Here is a 16,587-nt window from a genome sequence, read left to right as displayed (position 1 = left end):
AGAATGTACTGAATCTAATATAATGCTCCCCTGCACTTCTACACACTAGAAATACTGCTGCCTTAGGGAGCGCCTGTTTCTTGCAGATTATAAATGTAGAGGCTATAGCTATATTTTTATACCTTAATATTGTCATTGTATACCTTAATATACCAACTGAGTCCTTATTAAAAAGTTATACTGCAGTACTATGAGACAGTCAGGTACTATGGTAATATTATGGTTCCTGCATATATATATATATATATATATATAGATATATAATGATATTTACATTATACTTTAGGGTGCTTTAAAGAATGTCCAAAAATGTGACTGCCACAGAGAGGATCACAGTAGTACTTCTTACTGAGATTTTTTTCTAGTCGAGAAATGCCAATATTTATACTATAAAATAATAAAATCCAAAACTCAGGAGCTTTAATGTATATGGTATAAATTGTCAAGATCGTAAAGTACTATTGCATTATGTTTTCTGTCCAACTTAAATCAGAAAATTAGAAATGACACAATAAATAAATACATGTACACACCATTTTACTATTACTCTTACTCTGTTCCTTATTTTCTTCTGCGAAGGAAAATCATCATGGATTTTCATCACGGTCAGCCTTTCAGCTTTATACTCATTAGCAAATGCCCCGTGGAAAAGCGTTATTGGTATTTTCTCCAAAAATTCAATACGCCCCATAAATTAGCAAATTTTTTGTTTCCAAGATGAGGCGCATCAACGTGGGCTATTTTTCCAGGGGATGGCAAGTAACCTTTTCAATTCTGCAGAGCAAGACAATAAGCAGACTCAATATTGCTGATGAGGTGTCTATAAGAGTGGAGCGGAGACACTTAAACCATTTGCCACACTGAAGCTGTTGGCTGAGCCGAGAACAGCATGCCGATGAATTTTTGCTTATAAGCGACTGAGAAGATGCATTACTGCATCTATTACATATTTATTTATGCATTTATTACTTATTTTTTACAGTTTTTAATGTAAAAGTGGGACCGTTTGAATTAAAAGGGTCGGCCTTTGTTTGTTTATTTGTCTTCCTGCTCAATTGCACTCATTGTTACGCTATTCATCTCGAATTAACTATTACACGGTTTCAACTATTATTCCAGGGGGTTTCACTGGTTTTGGTTTTGGTTTTATTATTATGACAATGTATATTGATAATGCATATAGATGGACAAAAAACTGATAGACAATGGAAAATGGCTTGATGGTTTGATGATGGCTAGATAGATTCATAACAGAAAGAAAATGGACAGATAGAGGCTTGTTTTCTGTTGGGGGGATGAGAAAGATGTGTGAGAGTGTCTCAACGCTATATTTTGCCTACTTCAAGTTTTACTCCAATGAGGGTCCCATTGTGGAGACCCACCCTCCCCTCCCTGCAGCCCAACGCTCTGTGTCGTTTTCTTTGTCAGCATACGGTTTCTCCAACAATGACCTTCAGCATGCTGCAAGTGTGACATTTCAGCGGCTCCGCCCGCAGAATACGGGCAGCAGACTAACCTTTACTGCTCAGTCACCCATTTAGAGCTCGCAGACTTTTCTCGTACTTACACAAAGAGCTGCTTTTCACAGCCCGTGACCATTCTCTGCCTTACAGAAAAATGTCACGACGTTATTTACGATCCTCTGTAAATGCTGTTTGTGTTGTGCATGCGTGCAGAATTTAAGGGTAAGCTTTGCCTTTCGCATCTATCGCGGTGGGTGCGGGGATGTTTTGAAGGATCAGTTCACCTGAAAATAAAAGTTCTGCCATCATTTACTCAGCCTTGTTTCTTTTGTAAAGCACAAAAAAATCTCCTTTTGCTTTACACAGAAGCACTACATGAGGATGGCAAAACATGAGGATGTGTAAATAATACATTTTCATTTTTAGCTAAACTGTTCCTTTAAGCATTCTAAATCATTGTTATGTGCTTGTTTTGTGTATTCTTAAATAAGTGTGTGCGTATGGAGACAAGAAGGCACAGAGGACAGGTCCCCGCAGCTGGCAAGTTGCCCCCTCTTCTCTGCCTATTCAGCACACAAGCATCGCAAAGTTCATGCAGCATATTGAGGGAGAGCTGCCTCTGGAGAGCATCATGTCTCTACTGTGCTTAGCCACCAGCTTCACGTCACGCTGACACCAGATCAGTCACTTTTTCTGGGCAGAGCAAACATTTACCAGCCGTTATAGCTGAGCTGCAGAAAGGCACAGAAACTGGCAGATAGTGCAGCGTAAGCAAGCGCACGACTCCAAGAAAAGTGGGAAAAGTTGCCAGGGTACTTAAGCACTTGTGTAATGGACAAAGCGGCATAAATTATTACGGCGACCCAATGCAATCCATAATTTGTTTCTTAATCAAATCAATAGCTTTCTCTCTGTGAGTCTACTGTATGAGAAAATGGTTTTTGTTTTGTCATTTATATAATATACGGCATATAAGTTTGTCATATAAGTTTTTCACCATACTCATAGCTCAGATATGTGGTTTAAATACTCATGAGAGGTTTTTCTTGAAGCTTTTAAACGCTTTTTTAGTTTTAAAGTATGATTTTCCATAGTGCTGCTCTCAGAATTGTCAAATCCATATCCATATTCCTCATAAATGAGCACATGAAAATAAAAAAATTGTAATATAATTTTGTGTTCTCTGAACGCCCATCACTCTAAAATGTTTAACCGTGTTAAACAATGTTTTGGGGGTGAAACAATTTACACTAAAAAGCTGTGAAAATCAATTAATTGTCCTGTTTAAATTAATTAAATGTAAACAAAAAAATTAAGTAAATCTGAGTAACTCAAATATTTCTATATTAGAATTAATCAAAAAGTATATATTAAAAATATAATTAGTTAATTAAATACTTAGGTTTATTTAATGAAAAGAAATAAGTAATATATACCTTTTACAGATATTAACTGTCTGAAAAATATCACTTGATTTTAAAAGATTTTATCAAGATAATATAGCTGTTTGTTTTTTATATTTTCTAAGCCACTGAATTATTTTTTGAGTGATTCCTTCTCTATTTGTTGGGCATTATTACTTCTGTTCTGTGCATTTCACTATTCACAGAAATCCTACAAAGTATGTCATCTTTCAAAAATGGTGTCCTTTTGGTCACATCCCTAACTTACATTTCGATTATCTTAAATAGAAAACATGTAGACTGATATTTTTCCTGATGTCTGGACTCCATCAACAAGAGTTTAGGAAAATATAAACAAATGGTTAAATACAGCATATTGGTGATGAACACATTCTCTGAGAGATTATATTTCAGGTTTTGACTGCAAAAGTCACATGCATAATGCTTGAATTGCCTATACATTTATGTCATTATAATATGGGAATTATGGGAATCATTCTATTCTGTTTATCTCTCTGGTCCTCATCTTGGTCCTCTCTAGTCCAGTACATCATTTAACCGTGATGTGGTCAAGGCCGGCACCGGTCGCCGGTTTCTGGGTGGCCTATTGGACGACACATCTTACTGCTACACGTTGGAGGTCTCCTTCTACAGTTACCTGACGGCAGGAAGTACCTCACCTGTGCCGTACACAGAAGACAGCTGTATCCTTTATACTAATTTTGTCCAAATGTGACCAATTACATAATATTAACCGCAACATTTGTAAATACGTGATGATTTCTATGTAGGCTGACCTTTTCGCTAGCCCAGGTATTATAGACCTCCTTGGTTGTTAGTGTGTCGGTTTTTGTTTCGAGCAAGCCAAACAGTGATGAGCATGTGTCTTCCCCGAGGAGATTTGCTCTACCTAGAGTGATCGAGGACTCCATCGAATTTTACCCCTCTTGAGGAACATACAGCTGGTGTAAAGACCCGATTTCCCCGAATCGATGCTCAGGCTCTGTAGACAAAAGCCAATGTAGCTGCTGTCTCACTCTCTGAAATGATCTCGCCAATGTAGGCAGAGCGGACAGCGTACTGGGGTGGCGTCTCAGCTCAATAATACAGGCTTGGGTGATAATGTCACTGTATTGAAGCTCTGCTCTCTCCCCTGCGTTTCGGCTGCACGTCGGTCGTACAGCTCCATCCCCTTATTTACCGGGAGCGATGCTTGCCTATTGATCTCTTAATTATTCTGGGAATCATTATCAGAGAGCAAGCGTTTGCCGGCTGTCTGTTAGATACGTGATCGGCTGGCCATCAGAAGTGTGCCGATATGCTGTGTTGTTGTGTCTATGGGGTGTGATAGAATAGTGTGTACATGTTGTGTAGATAGATAATGCAATTGTTCCTCTATAAAATGACGGCTTATTTCAAAGGGAATAAGGTCATTGTTGTGCCTCTAAAGGTTGAAGATTCCCTTGCTTTACAAGCCCCTTCTGTGCAAACACCAACAGGAGTCAAATACATTTGTAAGATTATACTGTCTCCAGCTATGCTGAACCCAAAAGCTTTTGGGAAACGGTGGATGCTTTTATTTTTTTGGACTGTGAGCAGATTCATATCTGAATCTGAGGTTGAAAGCTGCTCAGCGATGACTTCTATGAGCCAAAAGGCGTCTTTGTGCAAACCCATGCAGATATGTGTAGCTTAAGTGCCCTCTAGCGATAGGAAAGGTTTTGTGTCAGGAATGTGGACTTGTGAAAGGAGGCGGACGTTGTTACTTTAGAAAAACAAGTGCTTTACACGCTGTTTAATCTTGATATTTGTTTTATTTTTGTATCAATGATTTACTGTCTTAACACCCTGGTGTTTGTTTGCATACAGTTGTGTGCAGTTTCACCCCTTTATCGCACCTGCTAGATGCTCATATTTACAGTCCTCGCCTGCATTAATTTATTTATTTGTTGGGTGTTTATCTCAGAGCGGGCAGTAAAGCCGCTGACTGATGCTGTAAGTTCTCGCTGCTTTAACCGTTTCTCTCCGCTCGCCGGCTGCTTCACTGGGTTGTCATCTACAAGGCCCACCCGTCCGAACCCTGATAATAGGAAACCCATCCATGTAGAATTACTCCGCAGCCCTGTAGATTATTTCCCCTTAGTGACATGGGAAAGATAGAAACAACAAAAAAGGCAATTTATAGCACACTGGAAAGAGTCATAACTTACTTGTGAAGCCTGTCTCCTTGAAACAGCTTTCCCATCTCTTAAAACAGCTGTGCCGTGAAGTAGCGAGAGGTTAAAGCTGATTGTGGGCTGTGTTCGAAGGCTGTGCAATGTATTACTCATGTGAAAAAAAGAACAAGCAAATAAAGAGAAAGTTGTCACTATGGGATGCTGTTCAGTAAAGCCCGACCTGTTTGAATGTTTTGGTGAGTTTTCATCTACAGGTAAGCAATCTTACGAACAAGATCCTGTGAGAGGGCCCGGATCTGTAAGCTATTTATTATACGGTAATGTTTTTTTCAGTGTCGAGAGATTTTACACTGCATAGAATCCACATCAAGATGGCCAATAATATGCTGTGTGTTTGTTCAGAAGACACTTTCACAATTAAATCACAATCAAAATATGCATACTCCGTCTAGCTTGGAAAAGTTTTTAGGGCAATTCTGTGAAAATGTCAACCTTACTATGAAAAAATTACGTTTTTACCAACGGTTTTTACTTTGGTAACAGCACAGATATTAACATTTGGTGGTTCAAATACCCATGTGAGATCTCTCTTCAAATTTGTAAAGCATTTTTGTTTTATTTTTAGTGCATGATTTTTCATAGTCAGGTAAGTGCCATTTTCAGGATTGTCACATCCATAACGTTACATATTCCTCATAAATGGACACATGAAAATTAAAATAAAATAACTATTTTATGTTCTATAAAGAGGCATCCCTTCTCCATTAATTGGGTATTATTGCTTCACAGGATTTCACAGAAATCCTACAAAGTTTGTCGTCTCCCAAAAAACGCGTCCTTTTTTTGTCACATCCATAACGTATGTTTATTTCCCTTTTTTAAAATAGAAAATTTGTTCATAGACTGAGATTTTTTTATGTTTAGACTCTATCAACAAGGGTTTAGTGAAATATAAACAAATGGTTCAATATATTTGTAACAAATTCATTCTCTGAGCATTTTTATGTCACGTCCATAACACAAAATGTCACGTCCATAACGTTGGAATTGCCCATTAGTACTGTGCAAAAATCTTAGGCATGTTAGTATTTTCACCCAAAACAAAGAAGGTTTTAAGCCAGTTACTTTCTTTTCTTTTTTATATTTTGCTGTTGTTTGTCAGTAGGAAATTTGTTTCCAAACACAGCTGTCGTCAGACTCCCTGTGCATACAAAAATCTGTGGATAATTACAAATAATGGCAAAACCGCTATTCGGAAATGTAAACTAATGTACACATTACAAAAGATATACTGTAAATACCTGGCTTAAAACCATTTTTGGAGTGAAAATACTAACATGTCTAAGACTTGCACAGTACAGTATGTCAACTATGTCGCCTTGGAATTATAAGGTTCTGTCTGCATTCTGAGCAGTTTTGAGAAAACAACTTTCAAAGTTTTTGCATTCCATTTGACTTTGTAGATAAAACTAAAAAAGTCCCAAAACGTGGACAACATGAGGAAAAAACATCGCATAATGTAAATAAGCTGTCACGGAATATGTGAATAACTCCGTTTTGGAAAAAAAACGTCAGATAGAACCTAAACATTTCAAGGCGACGATTATATATTATGTATGTCTAGTTTCAATTAATTGATTTGTAAAAAAGACAAAGGTCCTTTAGACTCAGTAGTTCTTTAACCCTATAAATAAAAGATAGAAACTAAAGTAAGTATTCAAAAGTGTTTCAAATGATACAAATACTTGTGTCATCATTTGTGGGCAGGGCCCCGAGGATTTGCAGTATGCCAATGTTACACAAACACAAAGAAAGCAGATAAGCTTTGTATTGCAATTAAATGGCATGGCTTGTGATTACATTGTAGAACGGGGGGGGGGGGGATATGGGGTAGGGCATGCGTGTGTAAGTGTGTGTGGCACGCGAGGTTTAAGGGTGTCAGCCTCCAGTAGTGAAAGGGAATTTGCCATGGCATGTAGTACAGAGATTGGGGGCAAAAAGGTCACCGGAATTTGTCACATTTACAGGACGGGTGGCAGGTCTATGAGGCGTGCAAATTATCAACAAAGACCTTTACAGACATGACTTTACTCTCAGATAAAAATGAAAACAATGACAACAATATAATTACCCACAAAGGAATTCATTCACCCTTACTAACCCCGCTACGTAAACACACACACACACATACATGCATAATGTACTGTGGCACCACCTGGCTACAGATCTCGCCACGCTCCATAATGCTGCACAAAAAAGATTTTTCAGTGAAATGACCCCCCTTGTCTCATTATAGCATGCAGAGCATGTCAGGAATATAGGAACAGTGGCACTAAGGGAATAATTTATTACATTTAATGATTTATTCCCACCTGTAATGTCTCACAAAATTGAGGAAATTTATGACGGACGCACAGCTCAGACGCTTTTAACCTGTAACTGAATTTTAACCCTCGTCAAAACGTCCCCCGAGCGTTATAAGATGGCTAATGCCTGTGGCTGCAAGGTGTCTCCGTGCGAAGCTCCGGCAGGTGGGTACTTACAATGAACTTAGATTGACAGCATTAAAGAAGCATTTCGAAATGACCTTTTGGAGCGATGAGCCCTGAACGTGTGTACGTTAGCTGTAGGACAGCCTCAGCTGTTGTTAAAAATGATCCGTTTATTGAAACACTTTTTATAGATGTAACTTTTGTTGGAAATCTTTGCGGCTGCCATTAATCAGCGTCGTCATTTACTTCCAAACAAACAACGGCCTAATTTATGAGAGATAATGGAACGCTTTATGTTCAAGTTCTGTTTTGAAACTTGGTTTGAAACGTGGGAGAGAAACTTTGATGACGGAGCGTTGTTAGTGTGTTTTGGAAACAGGTGAGCGCAGAGTGAGTCTGGGATCTCGTTCAACACCCAGCTGGATGCGATGATGGAGGGAGCTCACTCTGTGACTTTCAAATCAGTTTATTCTGATATCTCACCATCCCAGAAAGTTTAAGAAAAATTAAGTTTGTAAGCTTATGAGATACAGCTGTCTAGAAATGTTTTGTTATGACCAAAATTGTATATATCGGAGTATAGACACATTTTTACATAGCACAATATACTTTTATACTGCCCACACTTACATATGTCTCATTTTTATTTATGCATTTGGCAGACACTTTTTTTATCCAAATCACACTTTTTTATCCAAATCAACTTAAAGTGCATTACAAGGTGTACATTTTATGAATAAGTTTGTTCCCTGTGCCTCAAACCCTTGACCTTTGCGCTGATAACGCAATATAATTGTTACGTACTTTCTTGTAAATAAAATCCAAATTGATTTTTGGGGGGGGGGATTGCACACTTAAAGGAACAGTTCACCCAAAAATGAAAATTCTGTCTTCATTTCTTTGTTCTGATCAACACAAGAGAAAGAAATTAGGAAGAATGATTGCAACCTATCAGTTGTTGGCCACCATTGACTACCATTGTAGGAAAGATTGCTTCTGTTGAACACAGAAGATATTTTGAAGAATGTAGGAAAGCAAGCGGTTCTGGGGCACTTTTGACCACCGTTGTAATTCTTCGTACTATGGTAGTCAATGGTGGCCAATGAATGCTTCTTCCAAATATCTCTCTCTGTGTTCATCAGAACAAAGAAATTTATACAGATTTGGAACAACTCAAGGGTGAGTAAATGATGACAGAATTTGTATTTTTGGGTGAACTGTCTCTTTAAAGCTGCAATTCGTAACTATTGCCTTTGCATCGTCATTTGTCTTTGAGACCTAAAGTGCAAGTTACCTTGCTTTCTCATCTTTACGTGTTTATGTAAAATTATATAACCTTAAACTGACATTTCCTCACCCAACAGCAAATTGTAAATGATTTCCATAAGTTTACAGTTGAAATCGGGGTAAGGTACAGAGAAAGTTTAGATTTTTTTGTTTTTATGTTCCAGCCTTAACAGTATGAACTGCACTTGGGGTTCAGAATTACGGTAGCATTTACGGCAAGATTAAGGGTGTGGATTTTGATCAAAATAATATGTTAAGGTTAAAGCTTGCTTCTAAGGTAAAGATTAGTACTGACCTTAGTGCTAGACACGTAAAATGGAGAACGTTTGGTTCTGCCCTTTACCCACTGACAGGTTAACAAGTCTTTCACTTTTTGTCATCAGTGAAGGGAGAGAGAGACGGTACGGTGTTATGGCGGCTGTGCCATTTTCTTACGGCCTTTAGGCTACAGACGGCTACTGAGAGAGCTGTTATCCCTGGGCTAAGCTATAAAAGTCCCACTCAATCAAACACCGCCCTTCAATGTCAGCCGCTTCAGTTTGGATCCAGCCAACTTAAATGTTGCAATGCTGTCTTGAGAACGGGCCGTACATATAAAGTGGTACAGCGTAAGCTGAATGTAGAAACGGAGAAGCCTAGTGGATTTAGATTGAATTTGAAATAGTGCACCACATTTAATATATCATTTAAACACACTGTTGTTGTTGTTCCAAACACTTTTTTTCTTCTGTGATATGAGAAGGAGAAGTTCAGCAGAATGTTGTATTAAAGGGCCAGTTCACCCAAAAATACAAAATCTGTCATCCTTTACTCACCCTCGAGTTGTTCCAAATTGCACTATTCTGATGAACACAGAGAAAGATATTTGGAAGAATACTTGTAACCAAACAGTTCTTGGCCACCATTTACTACCATAGTAGGACAAAATACAATAGTCAAAAGTGCTCCAGAACTGTTAATTTGCTTTCCTACATTCTTTCAAATATCTTTCCCTGTTTTCATCCGAACAAACAACTTTAGGGTGTAAATGAAAACTGAATTTTCATGTTTGGGTGAACTGTTCCTTTAAGAATATCTTTTGCACCATTGCCATTTTAACTACATTTTTCAGTTGTCATTTTTGTTGTATTAGCCTGCTGTCTAGTGTGTATTTAATGTTGCCATAACTGAATTTATAACAAAATGATACAGTCTGATACTTATAAAATTCAAAATATATTGCTAGTCATCAATTAACAAAGTCAGATATAATTCATAAATGAAAAAGATTATTGATGGTTTGGAGACACCCGTCTTTATTGTTCTCCGGTGCGAGTTAAGTTCTACAAACTTTTGATGGTCAAGGTTCTCTCTCACTTTTTTCTATCTGTGGAGCAGATTGTTTTGAGAGGTCATCAGATACAGTCATGTTCTGGTCTTTGAGAGCTTTATGGCATGAAATGGCTTTGATTGTGTGGATGCAGTCACAGCCAGCCTGCGTCCAATCCGGTACCTGCACCTCTGCATTGCTCTTAAATCCAATACTTTAGACCAGAGTGCTTATCTCAGCCCTTTACAAGAGGTAATCATAGTCATTTCCTTCCTATTAACACTACAATTCGTCCTTCTCTGATGGGGAAAATTACATGTAGTCCTCTGCCAAGCGTATATGACAGACGTACTTGATTAAATGCATAGATGAGTGTTAAAGCGCATACTCGCATTCCATTCGAAACGAGCAGATCTCGCCCCCTCACTGACTCCCATAGTATTTATTTTCCCTACTATGGCAGTAAATGGGGGCGAGATCTGCTCAGTTACTGACTTTCTCCCAAATATCTTCCTTTGTGTTTAGCAGAACAAAGAAATTATACGGGTTTTGAACAGTCTGAGGGTGAGTAATTGATGACATAATTTTCATTTTTGGGTGAACTATCCCTTTAAAGGAGCCTTTTAAAATTTGTCGGATTTGTTCCAAATGGAACACAAAGCCCATTTTGGCCTTCACGTCCTCTATAGTAGTTCTGTCTCACCCTACAGAAGAGGGACACAAGGTCTTAGGACTTTGAGCTGCAGGGACACAATGCCTGCCTGCGTGCTTTATGTGCTCTTGTTTACTGTTTTAATTAGCATTGTTAATTGGCACTTTGTGACACCCTGGTGACAGGCCTGTCACTCAACCATATTGATGCCACTTTTGTTCCTAATTTGCCTGCTTGTTAGCACGCAGCCGGCTTCAGACCAGGGTGCCTTGTTCCTTGTCATTGGGGCATCATTGTCCGTTTGTTTGAAAGCTGCGTGCGGATACACAACCTGGTAAACAAATTATTTTGCGGGCCATGGAAACGTCCATCTCCCTCCCATCCTCGGAGACTCGCCCTTGAGTCGCAACAAAGGCGACAATCGATCCAACGATCCGAGCGTATGCTGATGACATTAAAAACCTCACACGCACCAATGACACTGACTGGCCGCGATGAAACATCTGGCCTGCTGTATCCTCATATGGTCATATGGTACATTTATTCAAGAAGATACAAATTAAAGTACTTCCTCCAAAATCAATCAACAAAGACATGTTTGCTGCTTTACACGGCACAATGCTAGAAATAGGAAATTTGTTATTAACATTTATTCATTTTTTATTATTATTTTGATTGTATTTACTAAGGGGTTAAAGGTGACAGCCACGGTCAAGTGTCTATCTCTTGTGTTAACATTGTGATTTCACGACACAAGATACCTAACCTTCTCGGCTTCTTATTATGCAACGGTTCTCGTCTACCGACTACCGTCCAGGTGGAACTGTGAATGTTTTGGAAAATTCCGCCCTCCCACGTTTTGGCAGTACCTCACATTCCCCCCAATTTCCAGGTTGTTCTGGTTGCTGCTGGGTCCTGGCCGACCGCCAGTCAGAGCGCAGGAGAGTCCCTCTCGCAGCTGTGAATCTGATGAAGTCTCCTCCTCTTCCTCATCAGATCTCCCATCACATATTTCCTGTTATAAATGTGTATGTTGTGACATCACAAGTGGAGAGGCCATCTGCACGCCGCAGGTTCCCGTGCTATTTCTGTCAGGGCTCGGAGACCACACGAACACGCGCTTACTCATTGGAAGACTTTTTGTTTATCAGAGGGAAAGCGTGAAACTTTATAAGAGGTCAAAGCAAAGATGTCACGGATGAGAGATTTGTGGAGGCTTTGGCACAACGTTCTGGAACTTCTGCCAGATTTCATAACACCATGGCAGAAACTGGACCGGTGATTCTCAACTAGGGTCACAACACAAAAACAGGATTTTGATACTGTAAGGAAGATTTCAATACTGAATGCAAAAAATAATATGAAACTATAGTTAAGATAGCAAAACAAATAGTGGAGACAATCTTTTGATGTTAACATCAAAGGCTGTTTGCCCAGTGGGACTTCATATGGTATTTTGGTTGAAACCAATTCAATTAGTAACTATTAAAATATATTTTTATTAACATTATAGCGATTAATCATTTTAACACACTTCCATATTTTATTAGTTTGTTTTTGTATTGGTTCTCAGAATTGTATTGTTGGGTCCCATGTAATGTCCAGTATTACATCCAAACCAGAGTATCCAGAAATTAAAGACAGACAAACTAATTTTCACACAATTCGTCTATCATTCTGATGCACTTTAGAAATAATAGCATCATAAATGCTGTGTCACACCACATTTTCTGTGTCATCCTTTTAAAGTGAATCGTGCCATCTTCCCTGCCCGGCATCCAAAAATAGCTGTTGTTTTTGGAGGGCTGCAGTGTTTGCAGCCCTGGCCAGATGGGGTGTGAAGACAGGGGCTGGAATCATGGAGAGAGTTCCCATCAGCCCGCTGGGTGAGGGATGGAACCCAGAATGACTCCATCCACCGCGGTGGCTGTCAAGGCCATGAAAGCAGGGGGGCAATGAGAAACCTGCTGGATCCGAGAGCCCGAATGGAAGAGTTTAAAGCCAGACGCTGTGACCTCTACTAATCAAGATCATGTTGAGCACCTCTTTATTTCCCTGAAAAATAGTCATATTACATTAGAAGATTGAAGTGGTTATGAATAAAGCAGCGAGTACGCTAGTTTCATATACATGCATGAGACACGGTACTCGACCTCCTTTGGTTGCCTCATTCATATCAAAGAGGGATTGTTTACAAGTTAACAGCTTGAGATAATAGGATCGCAGTCATGGCCTCTGGATTTATGTGGCCAAGCAAATTTTTGACTGTTAGAAGAAATTGGAAAAATAAAAAACGACAGAATCGCTTTCCATCTTGTTTTTCTTTCAGGGCTGCTGTTTCACTCAAACAGCTTGACAGTCAGACATGCGATCTGGGAACATCAGTAAAGTTCTGACAGGCAAAGGTGAAAAATAACACGTCTGTGTTCATTCATCAACAGTGTCCAGACGCAAAAGAGCAGCAGGTTAACCACAAAACACAGCTGGATAAAACGTTCCTATAAGATCATGATGGAGCGTCTAGTCTAAGCCCGTGTCCTACAAGACAAAGATCTATCACAGCTCATATCACACAACACTATTCAGATGGGATTAGTTTTGAGCATGATGTTGGAGGTAAAATTAACAAATCGTCTGTGATTTCATGTACTGACTTATATGCAAATGAGATCTTTGGTTTTAAAGCGGTTTAACATAGACGGCTGTCTGAATGTGGTTATTGCCAGTATTGCATCATTTATCTTGAAGGGGGTCTTGAATATTTGTATACAACCTTTTGTTTTTGCCAAATTTGTCAATTTACCCATTGAAATGAATATAGGACTAGAAATGTTGTAAACCATAAAATGAAGGAAAGTAATTAAGAACTAGAATCATTTCATGGATTTTAATTTTTGTATGCCATGACAGCAGTTCTTGAATGTTATCCAAAAAGGTTTCTATTATAATGAAGGTGCACCAGCTAATACATCAAAACATGAAACTTTAGTTGAAGAAGGTCAAAATAAACGAGATGTGTTTAAAAAAACAGTCAGTCAGAAGATTAGATTCCTCTGGGGACCCCTGAGGTAGACAGAAAATAGTAGGCAATTTGCTCCATAAACTCCGAGGATGTGCGAGAAAAACACAGATGTGTTTGATTCGGACGGGATTTAAATCCCAAGGTACTTTAGTGAAACACAAATTCACCCGAGCTCCTCGGGGAAAACCGCTTCCGTCCTATAGACGTTGTGATCTAAATCACGCCGGATCTTGCTTTTATTTGAAATCTAAAGATACAGAGTTTGAGTGAAAGGAAAATGATTTCGGTTCGATGTTTGCCTAGTGTGTGGCTCTTAGTGTTAAATGGCTTCCACCTTTTTCAGCTGCATTGTAAGTGCCCTCACAGCTCTTTGATGCAGTGCTGTTGGTAATTGATGTGTTCTGTAACGCGGCACAGTGGAGGAAAGGCTTGTGGGGGGATTGCATGAATTTAAATAAAGCTCCGGCTGTAAGTAACTGCAGGAATGAAATGCATTTTTTTCCTTTTGGCTGACTTGACTGAGAGGCGTTTGATTTATCCTCACGAGGAGCTGAGCTCTGGCTCCGCCGCGCCGCTTATTTACTCTCTGCATTGCTCTTCTGGGTATTGGCCAGTTATTTACTGCAAATGGTCGCGCTGGTACGAGATGGGAGAAAATCGGGGGCTTATTTATTTATTTATATTCCAATTAATAGCGGCACATCAGACACAAAGATTTAAGGGTTCCAAGGGATCCGACGTCCCAACTGTGGCGGGACCTCCAAGGCACTGCAATTTTGCTTTGTTGGTGTCGACTGTTTCTTTAGGAATACAGGGACAAGCTTCTGTAGGTGTTTAATTCTTAAATTTGCAATGACTTTAAAACAGACATTTATCTGACATTAACGACCAATATCAAAGCAAAATGATGCACTTTATGTTTCAATATTTCTTGCCAATACAATGAAATGTGTGGTTATACAGCAAACGCTGTAGACGTATTATTCTATGTGATCCGAAATACTCCTTAACCTCCTATTCACAGACATGAAGCTGGGTAGAAACGTGGCCCGGACGTTCCTGGATTATTACAAGCTGAACAATTTGATAGATGAGAGCAAGCTTACAGGACTCATTCACAGGTGCATGAGCAGATGAATAGCATCCAGCTGGAGTAGATTGCCTCACATTGAAAATTCTGTCATCATTTACTCACCCTCTTGACCATTTAAAACCTGTATGACTTTCTTTCTTGTGCAAAACACACAAGGAGCTATTTTGAAGAATGTCGGTAGCCAAAAACTGTTGGTCCCCATTCACTTTTATTGTATGGACAAACCAATTCAAGTCAATGGGGGCTAACAGTTTTCTGTTGCCAACATTCTTCAAATATCTTATTTTGGGTTCTGCAGAAGAAAGACAGCCATACAGGTTTGAAATGTCAAGAGGGTGAGTAAATGATGACAGCATTTTCATTTTGGGGTGAACTATCACCTTAATCTTTGTTCTGCAAATTTATCCAAATGATGATAATGAACAAACTGTGGACGTTTCGTCTGGAGCTAAGACAGTGTTCGTTTGATTCATTTGCATCTGCCCTTTGTGTTTTTCAGCACATTTGATGGAACATCCACCAGTCATCAAGGAAACAATACTAAAAATGGGAAAAATCAGGTGAAAGGTGAGAAGAAAAGCCATGGGGTCAGGCAATACTGAACACGCAAGGAAGACGTGAATAAACTTTGTCAACAAGCATCACAGCCTCGAGCGAGATGTTGTGAACTATTGTCCACTTGCAAATGATGTTTTCATATCAACCCACAGCAATCCACCAGATATTAGTTGTCTAAGTTTTATGTAATGATAATATTCAACTATGAGTCTTCTACAGTATTAATTCTCGCTTGTAAGATATTGCACAGAGAAAACGTCAACTGTAAATTGTCCCATCGGCTACATTTATTGCTTTTTTAGTGCTTTTGTTGAATACCAACTACTTTGCCTTGATTTTGAAGTTGCCTATTGCCTATAAGTACAGATATTTGATTTCAGCTGCGTTCATTCTGATAAAGTGATTTTGTGAATTATTTGATTGTCTAGAATAATTAGTTATTTGCTCACATCTGAATGCTTGAAATTGCTTAAATGTAAAGCAATGGACCTTTTATTATATTCATGCTTTGTGTTCTTGAATTTTGTTTTAATAAAGTGTTTAATAAAAAAGAGCTTTTCAGTGTCTTATTAAGTAAGTGCTGATATTGAAAGCAAGAAAAAGTAATTTCGAATCACTGTTAAGAAAACAATACATCTTTAATCCTCTCTTCATAATCTCAAGACAATAGGCATCAACACAGTGTCTGCTGTTCAGCAAAATAAAAAAATGTGGTTTTAGACAGATAAAACAATATCTCTAAAAAATGTCTGATCTGTCCATACACATACACAAACACAAACACACAGAACACAATGTGAGGGGTCTAAAATACAGAATGGCTCAAGCTATCAGTCAAGATGGCTGTGAAAAGCAGCGTGTATTTTTCAGGCCAGTCATTTGGAATAACAGAGGCAATCAGTCAGAAAAGGCAAAAACAAATGACTTGCATTTTAGATGGTAGAAGAGAAGATGGTGAGAGCTAATGTGAATGAGAAAACACATCCATCTACAGAACCTCCGCACGCACACATGTAATGGCGCTGTCATACCTGAAAGCCTTCGCGTTTATAGAGAGCTTCACCTTCCAACTGCGCTGTCATTTTAACCAGAGTCTCGACCCATTAGTCCCTTATGCTTGGCTCACCTCAC

At 38.9% G+C, this 16,587-nt stretch overlaps 1 protein-coding gene across 2 annotated transcripts in view; it reads left to right on the top strand.

Moving 5' to 3' along the window:
• agbl4 (AGBL carboxypeptidase 4) overlaps positions 1–15,992 on the top strand; it is a 287,406-nt gene extending 271,414 nt beyond the window's left edge. For both annotated transcript variants that reach the window (XM_057357635.1, XM_057357636.1), the window contains 3 exons: positions 3,408–3,570; positions 14,830–14,926; positions 15,398–15,992. In XM_057357635.1, coding sequence (XP_057213618.1) covers positions 3,408–3,570; positions 14,830–14,926; positions 15,398–15,500 — 363 coding nt within the window. In that variant the 3' untranslated portion in view covers positions 15,501–15,992. The remainder of the gene's footprint in view (positions 1–3,407; positions 3,571–14,829; positions 14,927–15,397) is intronic.
• Positions 15,993–16,587: the final 595 nt, after the last annotated feature.

Source organism: Triplophysa rosa, linkage group LG17 (assembly GCF_024868665.1).
Source record: "Triplophysa rosa linkage group LG17, Trosa_1v2, whole genome shotgun sequence".
NCBI classification, from domain to species: Eukaryota; Metazoa; Chordata; class Actinopteri; order Cypriniformes; family Nemacheilidae; genus Triplophysa; species Triplophysa rosa.
This window is presented reverse-complemented; position numbering and strand designations above follow the sequence as displayed.